Source organism: Trachemys scripta, chromosome 6, assembly GCF_013100865.1.
Source record: "Trachemys scripta elegans isolate TJP31775 chromosome 6, CAS_Tse_1.0, whole genome shotgun sequence".
Taxonomy (NCBI): Eukaryota; Metazoa; Chordata; order Testudines; family Emydidae; genus Trachemys; species Trachemys scripta.
Window position 1 is genome coordinate 116,101,728 of NC_048303.1, and position 14,041 is coordinate 116,115,768.

Sequence of the window (14,041 nt, forward strand, 5' to 3'; positions counted from 1 at the left end):
ATGGCAAAGCTCCAATGAAGTCAACCGTGCTACGCTGATTTCCACCAGCTGAGAATCTGGCTCACAGTACAGTAGAACCTCATTGTTACGAACAGCAGAGTTCAGAACTGACCAGTCAGTCACACGCCTCATTGGGAACCAGAAGTGCACAGCCAGGCAGCAGCAGAGACCAAAAAGCAGCAAATACAGTACAGCAAAAAAATAAAGGGAAAGCAGCATTTTTATTGTTTCAAAGCTGTATGAAGTCAATGTTCAGTTGTAAATTTTTGAAAGCACCACCCTAATATTTCGTTCAGAGTTACGAACAACCTCCGTTCCCAAGCTGTTCGTAACTCGGAGGTTCTACCGTACTGTATTTGCTATTTACTTCTAGAAGAAAATCACTCGGTGGCCTGGTGTCTGTAGATATAGTCAGGCTCTAGAGAGCAAGCTCAGCCACTCATATTTTAGCCAGAATGAAATGAATTTGTTCGTGGACAGTTTATATCCATTTGGTCTTGTAGGAAGAACATTCATACACATATTGAATAAGATGGGTCCAAACAGGGCTGGCTCTAGGCACCAGCAAAACAAGCAGGTGCTTGGGGCAGCACATTTGCAGGGGGCGGCATTCTGGCCATCCCTTTTTTTTTTTTTTTAAAACTCACTTCCTCCCCTCTCGCAACGCTGCAGAAGCGGCGAACCCATGGGACCCTGGGAGCTGTAGTTCCTTGCCTAGCTCCCTGCCTATAGAGCCAGCCCTGGAGCAGGGAAAGAACTACATTTCCCAGTAATCCCTTCGCAGCTTTCAACAGGAAAGAGAGGGGGAGGGAGCGAGGTAGCCGAGCCATGCTGCAGCTTGCTGTGAATGGAGAGCTGGCTGCTAGAACGGGGTGGCACTGTGAGTGGGGGACAAGTGTGCCCAGCCCAAGGCTTTGCCCCAGATATCCCCTTCAGAAGACTTCCCTAGACTGGATTAGGGATACAGGTGTGACCTCATCTTGCAGCCCCCAAAGAAGGAATTGGGTGGACTAAAGGGACAGTGCACCTCTCTATTTGAAGCCTAGCAAGGGAAGTACGTGGATCCCACTAGAATTTAAAATGAAAAGTAAGGGAGGGGAGGCTCTGGACCTGGGCAGCTTTAGATACAGTACTAGGCACGTAGGAGGATTTACACTTCTGAGCCATGGAAGCAGAAATTGACTTTTCCTTTCCAGATATAGCTAATATTCAGAAAGGGAATCTAGCACCTGCCTTCCAGATTTGAACACCTCAAAATTCAGGAGTGCTCAAGCTCAATTTGGGCAGCTGTTACTTCATTTCCCCCAAATCAAATATACTGATCCACTGTAACTTGCTGTAGAAAAAGTAGAATAAATTGAGCAAGAAATGCTTCCCAGTGGTTATTAGGACTGGAATTGCTATTTTCAACAGCCATTGCTTTTTTTTTTTTTTTTTTTTTTTAATAGTTGTATTTGTTTAAAAGGAAGACAGTGATATTGCATTGGCAAATTCTATAGAAACAAAGTGGAAGAAAAGAATAATAAAGGCATCTCAACTTTTCCTCATTTGTGTAGGACAGTCTTTAATATACACCCAGACATCCTCCAGTAACACAAGCTGAAAATTTTGTTCCACTTTACTGCAGTTCTGTAACCATATGGGAACCAATCCTGTCTGTGTTCTGTGCACATCCAAAATTCCTGCTGAATGACTCGCCCTGGGAACGAATTACCAGTGACCCAGGGCTGGGACAGCAGGAGAGTGCAGGTTGGTAGGAGAGAGCCCAGGGCTGGGGCAGCAAGGAGCGGGGGAGGGGGGGAGCCCAGGGCTGGGATGGGGGGCAGCCAAAATTTTTTTTGCTTGGGAGCGGCAAAAAACCTGGAGCCGGCCCTGGGTCCAAAGACCAAACCTTAAGGAACCACTAGTAATCGCTCTCCAATCGGATAATTCACCTTTCAGCACAACCCATTGCCTTGTTCCCTTTAGCCAATTCCTTAACCCCATTACAATGCTTGTACTGATCCCCATCTTCCCTAATGTAACTAATAATTTCCCACGTGGCTCTGTGTCACATGCTTTACTGAGATCTACTGCACTTCCCTCAGCTAAAAAATCAGTCATTTTCTCAAAGAAATCAGATGAGTCTGCCGTGAGCTACCTTTGGTAAACCCATGTTGAATTACATTCCCTTTACTATTTACCACTATGAATGTCATTCTTTCCTTCACAGTTTACTCTAAAGCCTTGCATATTCCTGAGGTCAGACTAACAGGTCTGTAACTGACCGAATCACTCTCCCTACACCCTTCTTAAATACAGGTATGACATTAGCTATTCTCCAGTCATATGGTACTACCTCCCTCCCCCCATAGATCAGACTTTCCGCTCACCTACATGAAAAAAACAGCAAGACCGAGGCTGAAAACCGTGGGAAAAGAACAGCAGGTACACTATTTAGGACCTCAGGCAACATGTCTCTGAGCAGCTGTTTGTGTTGATGGGATGAGAGCATATTTCTCCTCCCCATGGTACCTACCTCCAATTTTACCACCCAATCCAGTTTGGGATTGGCAGCTGCCAATTCTATTAAAGAGCATTGCAAGCATTTTTAAGGAACAGCCATTATTATAGAAACTCAACTCAGGTTTCTGTTTTAATGAGAAAATAATGATAGACTTGCATTGTATGCCTCACAGTCACTATGAAACAAAAGCAGGATAACAACATTTAAGTGGTTAATGTATACAGAAAACCAGGGCTGGTCAGATTGGTTGATAAAACATGACAACAGCGTCACCTTTTGGCTGTAAAACAAATCACTGTTACTGTTTTTACTTTCCCATAATCTGAATAAGGAGCAAGATGAAGCCAGAACTTTTTGAAACAACAACAACTCAGGAAACCTGCATTTGTAACCAAAAACTGGATCGTTACAATTCTAATGCTTAACTATTTTTCATTACACACTTGCACTAAAACCAGTCTTTGTCACAGAAAAGGTTTTTTTTTTATCATTTCTTTTGTGGAGCCCAAGTTAATTTGGCAGTAGTGTTCCTTTGTTGCATTTGATTTATGTATATAGAGAGATATATGTCTGCCTATATTTATAGACTTATACGCTTGGTAGCATGCAACTGAAATAAAGAGGCGGCAAGTAAACTGGATAGCATTTCAGTTATCATAGCACTGAACCATGTGCTGCTGACGATGATGATTTTGCTTCCATAATTTCTGGAAGAGAAAGGGTTGAGTGGTAGAGAGGTTACCTCTACTCGACTGGTACATGCAAACATTTTTTATTGCAGGATATGTGAAAATGCTGCTTAGATTCCATCCCAGTACAAAGGATACCAAGATGGCAAAACCACACTGGTTTTATAGGAGACTGACTTTATTTTCACAGCAGGAGTTGGGGGGAAGGAGCACACAAAGCAGGAGATGCCCCGTGACAAGCAATATAAAGCTGAAGAAGTGACATCCAATGTTTTATTTAGTTATTTATTTTTTACTTACAAAAAAAAATCCCTCCAGAAAACAACAGATGCATGTTTCTTAAAAGGTAAGAGAGAGCCAGGAACTCCTGACAATGCCCTCAGCCCTAGGTAACTGCAACCACGCAGAGGGAGAAGCAAATTCATTTCAAAGGGAGCAAAAGCTGTCAGAATCCAACCACTGCAGTGAGAAGTTCAAATGTACATGCCTTGATGTAAGACCATTTCTCAGGAATGAGCCACTTATGACATACAGCTTGATACCGTGTAATATTGCTAGAGAAGCGCTTTCCAAGATTTAGCTATGTCCTCCTCAAACCAAGAGGGATCCAAACCCCCCTCAATACAGGTGTGCAACTCCTGTAAGTGTTACTACACACAATACCTGCCCATCAGCTGGGCAACAGACTACTGAGTGTGTGGAATTATACACTAACACACCTTTATTGAACCGGGTCAGAATCGACTAGATTGGCATTTCCAAACAGCTGGTCTATTTGTATATGTGTATACTCTTAAGTATGACACACTTTAAAGAAATCAATATAAAGATAATTGCCCAGTTCAAAAGGGTTTTCTTTTGTTAATAGGCAATTCATAGAACAGGTTTAATTAATGTTTATTGCCACTTTTACTACAATCCCTGAACACAGTCTTCAAAATGTTTGACCGTGTAAAGGAACCTGTGAGACACGTGTCAAACCACAGGCTGGAAAGAAATTAAAAACAAAATTGTTTTGGTTGTAAGCTCTATGTCTGCCCAATAAAAGCACCAGAATAATGTTCACAGTATCTAAAGCCGTTTTAGGTGAGCCTCAGAATAAAACACCATGTCAGGTCACAGAGCAGTATGAAAACAGAAGAGGGATTTAGGGGAGAGTCAGCCTCTTGGCTGATTTAAAAAGAAGTTAAAATAATAATTTTAGGTTTATAAAAACAATACATATATGTATATGTCTCCTAAAGTTGATAATTTCTAGTCCAGAAATTATGGTTCCCGGTTGTAAAATACGTATTGTATTGCTTTGCATGAAAAGAAAGAGTAAACCTGGCAGCCTCTATACTACATATGAATACAAAGCACAAGAATAAACACCACATTTCTTTTCTAAATGTCAGATTACAAACTGCTCAATACTTCGCAATTGTGATTCATGCAAATACCGTGTCAGGTCAAATGTTAATATTACAAATACTGCATCAGCTCAGTGCCATTTTATATCCCTTTTCATAAAAAAGAAATTCTCACTCACCCCCATAGCTGGCAAACAGCTTTGGAGAAAATAAATCTGTACACCCATAGCTCTTGTTCATTCTAGGATTCCAACCTCACACACATGTGCGCGCTCACACCCAGACACACAACACCCTTCATCACTGATTCCAAGCCTATGCACAAACTAAAGGTTCTCTATTTTGCTTTTAGCTCTGAAAACACTGAACAGCAAAAATAATCCTTTTTCTTGCCTCTCTCTCACACACACTCTCTATTACCTTCTTTAACTTTTTATTTCCTGGAAACCTGCATACTCTACATTAACTCCAAGGCCTTTTACACTGTATAAATATAGTTAAAGACATAACTTTTCCCCCTTTGTTTCATACCTCTGTTTGTGCCAGCATCTGGCTTGATTAAATTATTGCCTCAGAAAAAATTAAATGTCATTTTTTGAGTGTGTTCCCCTCTGATCTTTCTGACTCAGGTTATTCAATCTTTATTCATTTTGTACATATGCCTCTGCCCACACCCATCATAAAAATAGTCATTGCCCGCTAAATACAGATTGTATATTTAGAAAGTTATGTAAATATGCACTGAGAAACTGGAGACCAGTTCATATTGCAAGTATACAGGATCCTAAAGCTAAGGTTATCCGTTTGGCTTGGCATTCCCCCTCAGCTCTCTCCTAAACTGACAGATTGTGTTTGCAACAGAACAGGATACTTTATTAAATATTCTGATTGCAAAACATGGATTGTACATTTGCAGTAACAGTCTCCAATTTTTAAATGAAAAATTAAGAGAAAGGGGGGAAAAAATCTTCAACCCCTCTCCCCCCCCAAATAACAGCAAAAACAAAAAATCATTGCATTTTATGGCTATCTAGAGTAAACCAAAGTAACATTAACATTCTTAATGCAGCAGGTGGGATGATGGAGAAGCTACAGGCAAGTCCAAAGGAAGCCTGGTGACACAACAGGTTACTCTGGGCCAAATTGTCTCGTTGATACAAAGCAGGGCTGGAAATTCAGTTAGAAGGAAGCACATATATTTGCCCTGCCTTAAGTTTCTGCCAACTTCTTCAGCCTCCGATGCTGACCTGTTGCAATGGGTCTGCTGCCAACGGCGATGACACCCTTCCTTGACCAGTCCACCCCTAATATCCTCTCCTTCTTTTTTTGGGTGTGTGTGTGGATTTTGTGGGTGGGTTTTTCTCTTTCGCTAATGGTGCCTGGAGATGGAGCAATCCTGTCTCTGTGGATCAGTGAGCTTGCTGTATCTTTAATAAATATCGGATTAAATGATGATGCTTTTTTTTTTTTTTTTTGGTTTCTCGGTCCCAAACACCCGTTTTATTGCAAGGGGATTATTCATCCTCTTCCTGGTTGGCATAAATTCCAGCCTCCCAGCGCAGTGCCAGGGCACTCTTCCTGCGATTCACCCTGGTAGCCTCAAGGACCTGGAAAAGAAAAAACACCACTTACTTTGGTTCCCTTCTTCCACTCCTCTCTCCATCCATCTCCCAGCCCTCCCCCCCCCCAATAATTACTAGCACACATAGAGTTAAATTATGCAGCCCACGCTCACTACTCAATCACATCAGCAGCATGACCGAGGCTACTTATGTCTCTAAGGGCTTGCTAGTGTGAGCAAGGGTTACACCAAATAGCTCATAAGGTCAAAGCTGGACTATTTAAATCCTAATATTCATACAGTAGCCTAACTTAGAAGTGGAGAAGTCAAGTCTAGCTCAGCAGGCCTAACTCAGGATGCTGCATACTCCCCATCCCAGTTCAGACAGGTCACGTGACAGCCAGCAGGGGGAGGATGGTTACGAAGGATCCATTTTCATTCGCGTGCGGGGATGACGTACAGCACAAGGTAACCACATACATACAGGAACCTTATCAGAGGCACAGTTCCAGCCCACTGTGGACAATGGGAGCCTTGTCATTGACTTCAATCAGCTTTGGATCTAGCTCTTTGTCTTGCAGACTGTTTTTCATTTAAACGTGTCATTACCTGTAGACACAAGGGTCCTTCACGCTGGCTTGCTGTGGTGTTTGGACTGAAGCAAAATCAATGAAAAAGCCATTGCTTGGAACACATGCATGGAAGAACACAGAGTCCTTTGGGTGAAAGAACCACACACCACATGCCTAAAGAGGGATGATGTGATACACAGGCCCGGTCTTTGCCACCGGCACAAGGGTGAAGTTCCCCCTTGAGGAATAAAAGGAAATCTCAGACATACTCCATCAGATCCTTCCTCCAGCATGCTGTTTGTCCCAACTCCTCCATGTCTCACCAAACCTTTGAGAACGTTCCCAGGCTTAACCAATGCCAGAGAAGAACCACATGGGTGATCTAAAGTTTGAACCAAAGCCCACTGAAATCAATGGAAAATTGCTCAATGACTTCTAGGGGCTTTCAACCAGATCCCGCACGAGAAACATTTTCAAGGGGTTTATAGATTTAGGTTAAAAAAATCCAAACCAACTATGATGCCGCTAAAGTGTCCAGGTTAGCTAGCACATTCCTATTACTGCCACCCTTGTTGCCCTCTGCCCCACCAGCGTGTTCTACACATATATGGCATGTCTTGGCGTTGTACAGACTGTCTGGCCTCTGGGGCTGGGATTGTGTTAAATCAGGTCTATAGACAGCCCAGCATAATAGGGCTCCAATCTGACTACAAATATCTGAATGTAAGAATGAGGACACTAGATACAAAGAGCAGCTGAAGGTAACCCAGCTGCCAGTTGGTGGGTGAGTAGAGGTTACTCGGTCTTGCAGCTCGTAACAATCCAGGACTGGACTCGTTCACAGATGTCAGCGTCTCCAGCTATATATGCAGTAAGGAGACTACAACTCCTGACAGACAGCTACAAATCATTGCTACTTGTGCTAAATGAGTATATTCTCTGTGGTCTAACCCTAGGATCCAAACTTTCATTTAGAGCTCAAAGACACTCAGCAGTTTGGGGAAAGAAGGGGTTTGGCAAAGCTTTGTTTGTGCCTTGTAGTTTGCATGCCTTCTAATTTCTTTTGACCCGGTGGATCAACAAACCCCAGAACTCAAGGTGAAACTAAGCCAGCACATGCAGTATTGAGTTGAAACTATATCTCCTTTCCTGGCAGCAATGGGGAGCGACTATGTGTGCCTGAAACTCAGTCCAGGTTTACTGGAATGTTATAGTACTGAAGATCTGTGTAAAGCTACGTATAGCCTCTTTGTAAACCATTAGGAGGCAAGACCATTCAAATGGAAGCAGGTCTGATTCCATCCAGCAGAGGGAGGTGGTGCTCACACTCCCACCAATATGTTTACAAGATAAAACCCTGCACCACTTCTTGAATAAAACTCCACAGAGACACTACAGCCGCTAATGGCATATTGATTCTGCTGCAGCTACAAAGCTGGGGACTGATGGTTTAAATGAGGTGTTAGGGATTCTGATTGCATAAACTATGCCCTCGGACAAGATCTCAAAGGGGTTCGGCACCACTGCCCAGTTTTTCTTGATAACTTGTTCAGAAGGAATAAAGGAACGCAGTCGCTTTTTTAGCATCTGCATAATAGGAAAAACTTTGGTGCTTTCTTAGCTTCAAAACTGGGGAATGTTGCTGAGCAGTGGCAGAAGCAGGAGAAAACGGGAATGAGGATTAAAGAGAAGTGCAGGGTAAAGGAGAAGTAACATTCTAACAGGATATGAAAAATAAATACAAAAGACACCAAACTCAGGGCAAAAACCTGAGGCCCTTATCGGAGCAAAGCCACCATGGCAGTAGAGGAGAGTTTCGCACAATTTGGGCCTGAGGCCTGGTCATCACTAAGCCCCCACTTCGGACTAAGATACGCAACTTCAGCTACGTTAATAACGTAGCTGAATTCGAAGTACCTTAGTCCGAACTTACCGCGGGTCCAGACGCGGCAGGGAGGCTCCCCCGTCGATACCGCGTACTCCTCTTGCCGAGCTGGAGCACCGGCGTCGACGGCGAGCACTTCCGGGATCGATCCGGGATCAATTTATCGCATCTTAACCAGACGCGATAAATCGATCCCAGAACATCGATTGCCTGCCGCCGGACCCTCTGGTAAGTGTAGACGTACCCTTAGTTTTAGGCTAACGTAAAACATAATGGATTTTGTTTTAGTCCCAGTGTTCTAGGGCTGGTGTGAAATAAACATGGTTCCACTGACTTCAGTGCTGGTTTTTAACCAGCGGAGGATCTGGCCTTTTGGTTTAAGATTTCTGCTTTGGATCGGCACTATTTTAGCTTTAAGCTACCAAACCCCAGAGCAGAGAGAAAGTCCTTCCCTCCATTACGTCCCCTTTGTCCCTCCTCTCTCTTCCTCCTCATCACGGGTGTAAAGCTGCTAACCTACTATCCGTGAACACGGTTCTCAGTCGAAGAACATGGCTGGCAGGAACAAATACTATGGGCTAGATCAGGGGTTCTCAAACTAGGGGGGCCGTGACCCCTCAGAGGGTCGTGAGGTTATTGCGTGGGGGGTCCACCCCGAATCCCACTTCATCTCCAGCATTTATAATAGTGTTAAATATTTTTAAAAGTGTTTTTAATTTATAGGGGGAGGGGGGCCGCATGAAAAGGCTTGCTGTGTGAAAGGGGTCACCAAGACAAAAGTTTGAGACCTACTGGGCTAAATCCTCAGCTGGTGTAAATGACAGCAACTGAGGATCTGGCCCAGAGTTCGCATAGCTCCAATGGCATCTACCCGCTACAGCTTTGTTACTAGAATTTCTATAACCATACAAAATCAGCATTAGAGATTGACTAGTCATTGGAGAGGATGAAGCAGGATATTTATTTCCCCTGTGTGAGAATTACCAACACTGTATTGAGGCATGATAGCAAACAACCATCATGTCTATTAGCTGGTCCCCAAAGCCTCTACTTACATTTTTAACTTGGTCATAACTCTCATTGGGCCAAAGAATGAGAAGTGCCAGGCACCACAGCTTCCAACGACTTTAACGTCTCTGTTGACTACTATACTTAGACTTCTGTAAGGCGTTTGACTTAGTACTGCATGACATTTTGATTAAAAAAACTAGAATATAAAATTGTCATGGCACACATTAAATGGATTAAAAACTGGCTAACTGATAGGTCTCAAAACGTAATTGTAAATGGGGTACTGTCATCGAACAGGTGTGTTTCCACTGGGGTCCCGCAAGGATCGATTCTCTGCCTTATGCTATTTAACATTTTTATCAATGACCTGGAAGAAAACAAAATCATCACTGATAATGTTTGCAGATGACAAAAATTGGGAGTGGCAAAGAATGAAGAGGACAGGTCACTGATTCAGAGCAATCAGGATCGCTGGTAGACTGGCTGCAGGCAAACAATATACCTTTTAATATGGCTAAATGCAAATGTATGGGTGTGGGAACAAAGAGTGTAGGCCAAACAGGACTCTATTGTGGGAAGCAGACTCTGAAAAAGATTTGGTGTTGGGGTGGCGGGTGCATGACGACTTGATAATCAGCTGAATTTGAGCTCCCCTTGTGACACTGGCGAAAAGAGCTAATTTGATCCTGAGATACTAAACAGGGGACTCTTGAATAGGAGAAAAGTGCCTATCCAGTTGGGATTGGTGCGACCGCTGCTCGAATACTGTGTCCAGTTCTGGTGCTCACAATTCAAGAAGGATGTTGAAATAATAGAACGAGTTAACTGAAGAGCCATGAGAATGATTAAAGGATCATAAAAGGTACCATGTAGTGATAGAGTCAAGAGCTGAATCGGTTTAGTTTAACAAAGACAAGGGTAAGGGATGATTTGATTGCGTAGTCTATACATATCTAAATGGGGAACCAATATTTAATAATGGGCTCTTCAATCTAGCAGAGAAAGGTCTAACATGATCCAATGGCTGGAAGTTGAAACTGGACAAATTCATACAGGAAATAAGGCATAAATTCTTAACATGAGAGTAATTGACCATGGGTCATGGTGGATTCTCTATTACAGGCAATTTTAAAATCAAGATTGGAAGTTTTTCTAAAAGATCTGCTCTAGGAATTGCTTTGGGGAATAACGTGGCATGCCATAGGTCAGCTGAGATGATCATAATGGTCCCAAACTGGCCTTGGAATCGATGAGCAGCAGGTCCATTGCTTAGCTCTCCTCAGCATTTGACCTATTGAAATCAATGGCAGCTTTGCTGGAAAACTGAGCAAAGACTTCAAGACCTGGCCCTGCATTATTTTAGTAGAAGGAGTGGCCCAGAAGGAAGGGACGCTAAAAAGGAAGAGTAGGATAAATCAAAGAAATTCTGGAAGAGAGGAACATGGAGTTATAAATAAATAGATTTACTGATAACCAGCTCATTGTTAAGTTTTGATAAGATTTTCATAAGCTAACGTACCCTTTAACTAACCACCATATTGGAAGCTCCCAGTGAAGAGAAACCAAAGAGAAACCTGGCCCAGATTCACAACTACATCACTTCAGTTTTACACCTATTCCTGAAACCAATAGAATTACATTGGTGTAAAATTGGCCTAACGCAGAGGTGAATCATGCCTTCTGTATTTACCATTACACTCATCAGATACAGTAGAACCGTGGCGATACAAACACCACAGTTACAAACTGACTGGTCAACTGCACACATCGGTGTAGTTTGCGGGAGGGCATTGCCCCCCCCAAACAGAGGTAAGGCATGTGGGGGGCACATGGGAACACACGCCACTGCCCTGCCGATTTCTGCGAGCACTGAGGTGCCCAGGGCTTGCTCCGCTTGGCCTGCTGGGGCGGAGGGGAGCTCTGTTGTTCCCACGCTGCATCTCCTCCTGGCATGTTTCTGTGGGATGGAGCCGCTTCTCCTGACAGGTGAGGGAAGGTGGCCACTGTCTCTGCAGCTGGACGCTGCCTCCTCATTCCTAGTGCTGGTCGCCTTCCCCATCTGTGTGTGCTGGGCGCCCTGGTATGGCCACTATCCTGTTATGGAGAGTGCCCGAGGTGGGGCAGATGCAGGGCCAGGGGAAATGAGGGAAGGGGGTGGGGTGGTGGGAAAGAGGCAGCGGGGAAGCAAGGGGGATGGGATAGGGCAGAGGGAAGAGAAGGGTATAGGGGAATAGGACAGAGGGATGGGGCAGAGGACAATGGGGAGTAAATTTGCAAAGCTGTATTAAGTCAATACGCAGTTGTAAACTTTTGAAAGAACCACCATATTTTGTTCAGCATTACGAACAACCTTCATTCCCCAGGTGTTCGTAACTCTGAGGTTCTACTGTAAGAAGTCGCAGGCCTAATTGGGAATGGCTCAATTTCTCTACTAAATCTGTGAAATGGACAGCAAAATGGACTCCAAACTAGTCCTGTGTCAAATATACAAGGAATCCCCAAAACAGGCTGAACGAGGACCTTTTTTTTGGGGGGGGGGGGTTGGAATGCCCATAATACACCTCGTTCTGACCCCAAACACCTATTTCAATTGAGTAGCTATTTACTCCCACTGATGACCTCTGGAGTCTGTACAAGTGTCCAGCAATTGAGTGAAGTAACTGGACTACTCGCTGGAGAAAAGACATCAGAATCTGGCCTGCTACTCAGAGCTCTAAATATAGGCCTGGGTGCTAGCGTTCGATCATAGCGATTCTCATTTAGCACAAGTAGTAAAGACCTATAATTTGGAGCGAACAGTCAGGAACCGTATACCCCGAGCTGCATTTATGTGGCTTAGGGTGGCGACACTGATGTATGCTGAAGTGTCCAGCAAGTGGATTTAAGTCAACAGGACTATTCCAGGAGTAAGGTGCTAATCAATGCAAGTCAAGGTATTGGAATCTTGCCCTTTGCTCTCGGCTACACTCATGCACGGCGTGGTATGAGTGGAACTGACAACAGAATTATCCCTACAGGAGTGAGGTGCCTAACTCCCAAATAACTTGCATCCTGTATGTAAAATGCACATGCTGAAAAACAGGACTGGGAATGGACATCTCCTTTGCTGTTACTGTTCTCTGGATTTTGTCACTTGTCTGGAATTGCCTCTAAAATTGGCACATAGGCTCCACAAAGATCATAACGTTAACAAAGCTAGGAGTGATTCTCTCAGGCTTCGACTGAATAATTGACATGGCTACCTCGTAATGGAAAGAGTTCTAATGAAAATAGCCAAGTGATGTAAAAAATATGCTCTGTTTGGAAAAACTAATTTGACCACAAAGTCACATTAAACAGAGAGGTTTCAGATGGCAGAAACGTTGACAGGACAGACAAATATACATAAATATTTGGAATGATTTAGAACTGTGAAAATTGTTCTTCACCTCTCTTACTACACACATGTTGGGGTTTCAGCTCGGAGATCTTAAGAGTTACAGAACATTGTTTTAATGCTAAGTTTTATTTTAAAGTGGATGGTTAACAGGATAAAAAAAATGACTGAAGCAGTCACTACAGTCAGGTACAAGTTTTAGCCACCGGCCCCCTAGTGGAGGATAGAGAGAAACAAATTTACTGGTGAATTATCCCATACTTGCTTGCTCATTGGCACCCAGCAGATGAAGAATGCAAGCGAGGACAGAATTCAGTACCACTGCACCTCACTCCAGAACCTGTTACTAAATGCAACTGACTAGTATTCTGCAACCCTAGTTAATTTATCTCCAAAGCAGAGGCAATATTGAGGTGAAGGAGCTGAATCTCTATCTGATGCTGCTGACCTGAGCTTGACAGAATTAAACACAGAAAGATTTCAAAGATGACATACAAGCAGAGAGACTGAAATCCTGGCTCTCCTGAAGTTAATGGCAAAATTCTCAGCGACTTGTACGGGGACAGGATTTCACACATATTGTCTAAATTGACTTGCAATTGACTAGGAAGATTAGCTATATTCCAGCCTCCGATATTTGTACAAGTGAATTCAAGAGAACTTTTGCCAACAGGAGTAATTCCATGAGCATAAGGAATTTGTTTTGTAAACTACAAAACAAAGTTAGAGCATATTTTCTCACCGTGGTTAGAGCTTGCCACGTTCTTTGGAATAATGGATCAACTGACTAGCACTCAATGTTATCAACTTCTTAAAGCTTACAGGCAAGCGGGCTGAAAAGCCAACAGGTGATGATGGCATCCAATTGTTTGTTTGTTTTTAAGTCTTAATGCTGATAAATATTGAGGATGCTTCCAGCAAAATTCTCAAAACGGCACCTTTATTTGTGCATGCACAACTCTTCCCATTCAAACGTGATTTTTGTGCTTTATCACCCATTCATGGGCAGAGACGGAATTCCAATCAACTCTGAGGGTGTAAGTTCTACCAGCGGTGTGTACAAGGGACCGTGCACAAAAAACCTTTGCA

The 14,041-nt window shown here is 43.3% G+C and overlaps 1 protein-coding gene across 6 annotated transcripts in view; it reads right to left on the reverse strand.

Moving 5' to 3' along the window:
* Window positions 1-2,617: 2,617 nt before the first annotated feature.
* LOC117878783 (A-kinase anchor protein 2-like) overlaps window positions 2,618-14,041 on the reverse strand; it is a 174,756-nt gene continuing 163,332 nt past the window's right edge. For 3 of the 6 annotated variants that reach the window (XR_004646082.1, XR_004646083.1, XR_004646084.1), the window contains exons 5-6: window positions 6,718-6,918; window positions 6,085-6,154 (exon numbers count right to left, since the gene is read on the reverse strand). Coding sequence is in view for 3 of the 6 variants with exons in the window: in XM_034773241.1 (XP_034629132.1) it covers window positions 6,062-6,154 (93 nt within the window). In the remaining 3 variants the exon portion in view is untranslated. Of the gene's footprint in view, window positions 6,155-6,717; window positions 6,919-14,041 lie in introns of all 6 variants that reach the window. The other 3 variants (XM_034773241.1, XM_034773240.1, XM_034773243.1) reach the window with 2 other exon arrangements.